At 40.6% G+C, this 6,966-nt stretch overlaps 1 protein-coding gene across 1 annotated transcript; it reads right to left on the bottom strand.

Annotated features, from left to right (window-relative positions):
- Positions 1-2,664: 2,664 nt before the first annotated feature.
- Positions 2,665-5,090, bottom strand: LOC103970200 (uncharacterized). The gene is made up of 2 exons (XM_009383876.3): positions 4,685-5,090; positions 2,665-4,601 (listed from the first exon to the last, which is right to left on the bottom strand). Exon 2 carries the CDS (start codon positions 4,482-4,484, stop codon positions 2,856-2,858), a length of 1,629 nt encoding a protein of 542 aa, XP_009382151.3. The 5' UTR covers positions 4,485-4,601; positions 4,685-5,090; the 3' UTR covers positions 2,665-2,855.
- Between the last annotated feature and the right edge of the window lie 1,876 nt (positions 5,091-6,966).

The raw sequence follows: 6,966 nt of genomic DNA, 5'->3' as shown, positions 1-6,966 counted from the left end.
ACATCCATTGCATGAGAAAGAGAGGACAATGATGATCCACTATCTACGAGTATGGTGACATTACATTCTTGGAACACTAATTGTGCTAAGGACAAACAATGTTGTATTGAGTTGCTTCTAAATTAAAAAAACTCTTCCCAAAGCAAGCATGATGGTAGGGCTTTTTGGCTGAATTTGATATGATAATGAAGTACAAATCTAGAAAAACAAATATCGTAGTCGATACATTGAGCAAGAAAGCGGAGCTGATGAATACTATGCAACTAAAAGGTGAGAGCCAAGAAAGTCAATTGCAATCTAACTTCCTTTCTAGGATCAATGATGGGCTGTACAATGATCCCCAAGTAATAAACCCTAATATAACTTATTAAAAAATATAAGCCTTCTATTGGTTAAAAATGATGACTAATATAAAGGAATATATTCAAATGTGCCTTACTTGCCAATAGTAGTGGACGTTGGTAAGACTTTTGAAGTTGTTGCATGCATTAGAAATACTATGGTAGAGCATTTCCTTAGGCTTCATAGCAAGCTTGCTGATGACATTGGGACTTGGATCAATTCTCGTGGTGGGGGCTAATTATATATTACCCTCTATAATTAGTTACATTTAGTATCTTGAATCTTATACTTTCAAAAGTTACATTGGGATCCCTATACTTACGAAAGTGAAACATTTAACCACATTGTTCCAACAAAACCCCCCTCTCTCTTTCTTGATTTTTAACCTTATAAAATTATCTTTTTAACCCTGTATAGGGATCTTAATGTATCACTTTTGTAAGTATAGGGATTCTAATGTAACCTTTGAAAGTGTATGGATCAGGATGCTAAGGGTAATTAGTTATAGGGGATAATATATAATTAGCTCCTCATGGTCGTTGATTAGTTTTTAAAGTATGCAACATTCATTATTGCACCCCTACACTACTCAATAGAGAAGGCCAAGTTGATGATGAAGAATTGATATTCATGATAGTCAATTGGTTTTCAACGCATACAATATTCATTGCTGCACTTATACACTAGAATACAATGAAATAGTAGAGTTACGCATAATATCATCAGTTACCGAGATGTGTAATTCTTAGGATGATTCTGGACTAAGATGTTTAAATTATTGGGATCTAAATTATACTTCTTTATAAGTCTCCACCCAATGAGAATAAACTTTATAGATGATCAAATTGAAAGAATAAATTTATTTTTTAAGTAATATCTTCAACATGACATGGGTGTCAAACAAAGAGATTGGGTGAAACTATTGGACATAGCTTAATTCTCCTACATCTTATAACGAAGCTTTGCATCCAACAAGAGCATCTTAGATATTAGATCATTATTTGACAATAGGCATCAACTCTTCATACTTCGACGATCAATTCTACTAAAAGTAGCTCATTAGCATATCACTTTATAAAGAAATGACATCGAAATGCATATAATGTTCGGGCATACTTGAGAAGGCGATAAAAAAAAAATGAAGAAGTAGGCAAATCTAGGAAGGCGACCATAAGAGTTCAAAATGAACGACTTGATATTAGTTAAACTCTAATTAGTATCACTTTAGTTCTTTAGGTATAAAGTGTATAAATGACTAATGCGTAAGTACGAAGGGCTTTTCTCAATTATCTATCTACGTGACTAAAAATTTATAATATCTTCCATACGAGCAACTTGAAAGTCTCACTCGTATTCGGAACATACTTTTCGAAATATTTCAATTTGACTAACCCTCACCGGAGACTTTTATGAAAAGTAAGTTGAAGTTAATTTAGCAAATCGCAAAATGAAACTACCCAACAGAGCAAAACAGATTGAATACTTAGTCAAGTGGCAAAACTTTCCTTAAACAAAAGCAAGTTGGGAGTCAGAAGACGCCATATGACATAAAGAAACAATCATCAAAGCATACTAGCAAGTGTCGACAAAGATGTTAATAGTTTAAGTAGGGAAAAATATCACGGATGATTCTCATGGGTCCATAACACCTTCGTCAACAGACCATTCATCATTTTTTGTTTGTTTGTATATTTGTTTAACAATGTATTTTATCTTGTTTTATATGTTTTTACTCGAAACCTATAAGTAAGAATAGTTTCCCGAGTTACAGAGTAACCCAATTTTCGTACAACATCAATATGGTGTGAAGCAAAATGTTAATCATCTCAACCTCTTAGAACCATCCAAGTGGTCAAGGTCGGATGAGGATTTGAAATATTATTGAGTATTGATTAGATTTACAAGTTCATCATACGTAAAGCCTATGATAATTTATCGATACGCTCGACATCTAACGAGTAATTGTTTATAAGCTTACGATTATTTATTTATTTATCTTTTTTTTTTTTTCTCTGGCACACTTTACATGAAGAGCACATTTATGAAAAATGAAATCCTGTCAGATAAGGTAGGCACATAGCACAAACTTCACCATCCCAAACTAAACTAGTTTAGTTTTGCAAATTTGACGCCACTATGATCACATTCACAAGTCAGGTGATATACTTAATCAAAATCTACAAATGCATTATGCACAACAAATGCTGTGAAACCATCTGAATTCAGGAATGAATCAGGACAGGGGAGCTAAGCTATCACCGCATCTTGGATGGATCTAAGAAGAGAGAAATAGCAGCCGTAAAGAAAATGTGGAACTTGCAGTGATAATAAGTATCATCCGATTCTGAACAAAAGTGCATATGTCCATTAAAGTAAGAATGCAAACCTTAGACGAAGAAGGAACCCTCATCGACTCTTTGCCTCGTCTACCCATAGTCACAAACAGGGGGAAAAGAATATTACAAACACCGTATCTCGATTTGCATTTTGATGAACTACTACTACAAGTCAAGCTAAGAAACGTATTGCATATGCCATGATGGCATGCACTCATCCAAGTCCAAACTACTCGTACAATCCAATAAAGCATTTTGCTGCTGCTCATACCGGCAAATGTAATTCAACCCCACCAGAAGCTCGCAAACGACTTCCTCTGTCTTCTCCCTGTCGGCATAATACAAAGTCTGAAGCAATACCACATTCGTCGTCGACGTTATTTGCTGCTGCTCGAAGTTGCGATCGGTCTGCCATCGGATCATGTCATGAGCCATGGGTGAAAGCCAGCTCAAAATCTTCTCGAGTGCTTCCTTCCAATCATGCGCAAGAGGAGCATCGTAAATAGCTAGATTCTTCACGCATGACTTGAGACTCCTTCTGAGAGCTGCTTTTAAGGTCGACGGCAACATCTGGTACAAGTCGTCTCTTGCATCGTCTCCGACGAGATGCGTATACTTCAGTAACTTCTCTATGATAATTATGATGTTCGCATAATGCAATGCGAGAGCGGAACCGCCCACCGTAGAGGGCGCGGCGAGCATCGTCAGCTTACTCCTCGGCCCAAACTTCGATCTCCTACCACTCATGTGCTGAACCACTTCGCCGCTAAATGGAACCGGAGCACCAAAAGCAGGACGGCTGAGACACCGCTCGTTCGAGAATTGCTCATCACTCTCTTTCAGTAAAGCAGAGCTGCCTAAACTGAGGCACTCCATGAAGAGCCTGAGCCTCCCCGGACTCGCCCCACAGTGGAATCTGAGGCCCTCCCTCCGGAGCTTCGCACCCGCTTCAGCATCAGGAGTCATCTTAGTGATCTGACCAGATATGCTATTTACAGAACCTGATCTTAGGGACCCTGAATGAATTGGATGATGAGCTGAAACGATGAGTTGATCTGAAAGCTGACAGCTTTGGTCAGCGACTAGGCAATCCGAACTGCAGATTGTCTCCCAGAACACGAGGGATATCCGGGAATGGATGGTGCAGATAGCTCGGGCAAGGAGGAGGACGACCTTGTCGTAAGTCTGGTTCCAAAGGGAGGAGCCACGCAGGTGCTTAACGTCTTGCCGCTGCCACTGAATTTTCTGGTCAACGGCCCGGCGGCTGGCGTCGTGGACTGGATTTTGGTGGAACTTCTTGGCAGCGTGCTCTAGCTCCGTCAGGACCTCCAACTCGGAGTAGAGCGACGCGGTGGCCGAGACGAAGCGCTCCATCTTGCGGATAGTCCCATCCATGTCCTTGGAGAGGAAGCCGAGGCTGGAAGGGTCGATGCGACCCGCGAGGAGGTCGGAGTAGACGTGCTCGAAGCCAAGGAGGGCGGGGTGGGAGCAGCGGCGGCCGAGGCGGGAGGCGACGGTGGCAACGCCGTTGAGGTCGTCTAGCTTCTCGGCAAGGGCGAGGGACAGAAGGAAGTGCTCGTCGGAGGAGACGAGATGGCGGACGCCGTGGGACGCCAGGATTTGGGAGCGGAACCGGGCCATCTCAGATTCGGAAAGGGAGCGGTAGAGGCTGACGGCGCGGGACATGGCGCTGGCGACCTCGAAGGAGAGGATCCCGACGGTGGCGGCGGAAGACGGCGGCTTGGGGCCGTCATTCTTCTTTTTCTTCTTCTTGGTGGCGGCGGCAGCGGCGACGGAAGTCCGCATCTTGTTAATCCAGGGCTCCGCCACCAAGACTAGGGCTTCAGACAGGCCTCTGCCAGATCTAGCGTGTCCCCTGGCTCTTCCTGCGCCTCCTGTCGCGTTCAAGCTAGGCTTTGTCGTCTGCCAACGTAAAAAAGGAACACTTTGAGCCACCAAGAGGTAGAAGATCAGCAGGCAAAAGCAAGAAAGAACTCGACACATACCGAGGAAACAAAGAAAGCAAGGAACTTTACAGGACTGACAGCTCTCTAACATAAAATTCGCAGCTCAGAAGCACGAACATATGGAACCTTTCCATTCTCTTCCTCGATCCCAAAGATCTCATCTTTCCTGCTTGATTGATCGATCTCAACCAGCCACGGGAGATCACTTCAAACCTATACACCCTACGAATTGGGAGCTGGACGGGGTGGAAGAACGGATGAGGGGAGGAAGGGAGTCGCGTTGCGGAGTTCAAGCTCCTCCCAATCGGGCTCGCGGAGGCAGTGTTCTGGACAAGGTGTGTATTCCTTCCTCCTCCTTCCACAGAGTAAAAGAGCAAGAATAATTAAATGCGGAACGATGGGAAGAGCGTTTAAATGGAGAGAGAGAGAGAGAGAGAGAGAGAGAGATGTTTCTGGTGTATATATATATTTCTCTCTCAGAGTGTGGCAAGGAGAAGACCTCTTCAGGCTCAGCAAAATTCTTCTAACTTTTTAGAGTCATCGGCCGCTTTCCCTCCGAGTTACTCCGGTGGTGATTGGGAAAGAGAAGGGGCCTACAAAATGCGCCCTTCAGGAGACGCAGGTAGCTTTGGCATCGTCTTGCGTCAGGTCCGACTCAGACTCAGAGCGCAGAAGGCGTCTTCCTGTGGAAGATGAACGAGCGGCGCAACAAATGATGGCGTCCACCTTCCCTCTTGACTTTGCGCCGCTGTCGCGCCGTCTGCGTCGCGAGCTGGCCCAAATAGAAGCTTCCCACGGCATCACCGGCTCCGCTCGACGTGGCACACTAGTCTTTTTTAGGCAAATGCGGGGCGACCGAACCACCCGCCGAGAACTGTCGGGTCGACGTGGCCTCTCCATACTACAGTGACGTGGCCTTTCCTGATCGTCCGACGGTACCAATAGAAAATTGGGCGCTCGATTCAAACTTGAATACCTGAATAATTAATCGGCTTCAAATCGATATTATCACATGACTCATATTTGTCGTATTTCAAGAAAAAATCGTAATAATATTATATATATTATAATTATTGAGTTTTATAAATAGTTATATATTTAAATTAAATACAAAAAAATTAAATATTTGTTTACCAAAGTCATATATATTAATTCTGTTAGGTCTTTCTTTACTTTTTTTTTTCACGTAATATTAATAATAATCATTTCACCTTACTATATGTCAATACTATCCATTCATTCTTATTTTTTATCCTTCATCAAAACAAAATCTAATTATTAATTTTTATGATTTTTCTTACTAATTCTACGCGCCTACCTTATCATTCTTATCTCAATAGTATATCCTTTTTTTATGAATAAATACTAAATAAAAAAATGAAATGAAAAGGAAAAATAATAAAGGAAACCTTCCAATTTATATGAATCTAAGGTAGAAAAGTTGACCTACCAAGGTGGTCAAGGTAGAAGAACTTGGCATGTGGCCTTGTAACACTTTCTCGGCAAGTAGATCAACATGGGCAGTTGCTAGTGTTTGTTGCTTCCTATTCCCCAATTTTAGTCTCCACAACTCTGTTGTCTAGTTGGCTCGATATATATATACATATATATACATATATATATATATACATATATATACATATATATATATACATATACATACATATATATATACATATACATACAAAATATATATATATATATATATATAAACCATCGAAGCTACATTCGACTATATAATTTTAAGTCGAATATATTAGCTAATAAGCTAAAATTTTATTGGTATATTTATTTTTATTAATTAATTTTTAAATATTTATTAATATACTGAAGGTTATGATAAAACGGATCATAAATATGAGATGGATACCATTTGATATAGATAAAATCAATTAAGTCTATAATAAATCAAATAAAATTCTTAACGGTCCATATAAATGAATCATGCCTTATCACTTAAAAAGCATGATCATCATTGAATTTTTTTTTTCTTTGAAGATAATCTTACAAAGTTGAATGATATCGTTTATCATAAGCTAAGCTAACATGTATGGATGGATCTCATTAGATCAAGCATATGAGAGAGAGAGAGAGAGAGAGAGAGAGAGGAATCCAAAGAAGAACTACATAGGATTCTAACCCTAGAACCGTGTTAGGAGTCAAAGTCAATCGGAGCTAAGTCCGGTGGTTGGATTTCCACATGGAAATTTCCAATTCCGCGTGGGTGCAACATGCCAACTAGATGCAAACAACTAAACCAAGATGATGCTAATCGAATGCTAAGTTGGGATGTGGGTTTGTTGACGACTACAAATTCTCAA

The sequence above is a fragment of the Musa acuminata genome, chromosome BXJ2-11 (genome assembly GCF_036884655.1).
Source record: "Musa acuminata AAA Group cultivar baxijiao chromosome BXJ2-11, Cavendish_Baxijiao_AAA, whole genome shotgun sequence".
Lineage (NCBI taxonomy): Eukaryota > Viridiplantae > Streptophyta > Magnoliopsida > Zingiberales > Musaceae > Musa > Musa acuminata.
The sequence above is the reverse complement of the archived record's forward strand: the minus strand, read 5'-3'. Positions and strand labels throughout refer to the sequence as shown.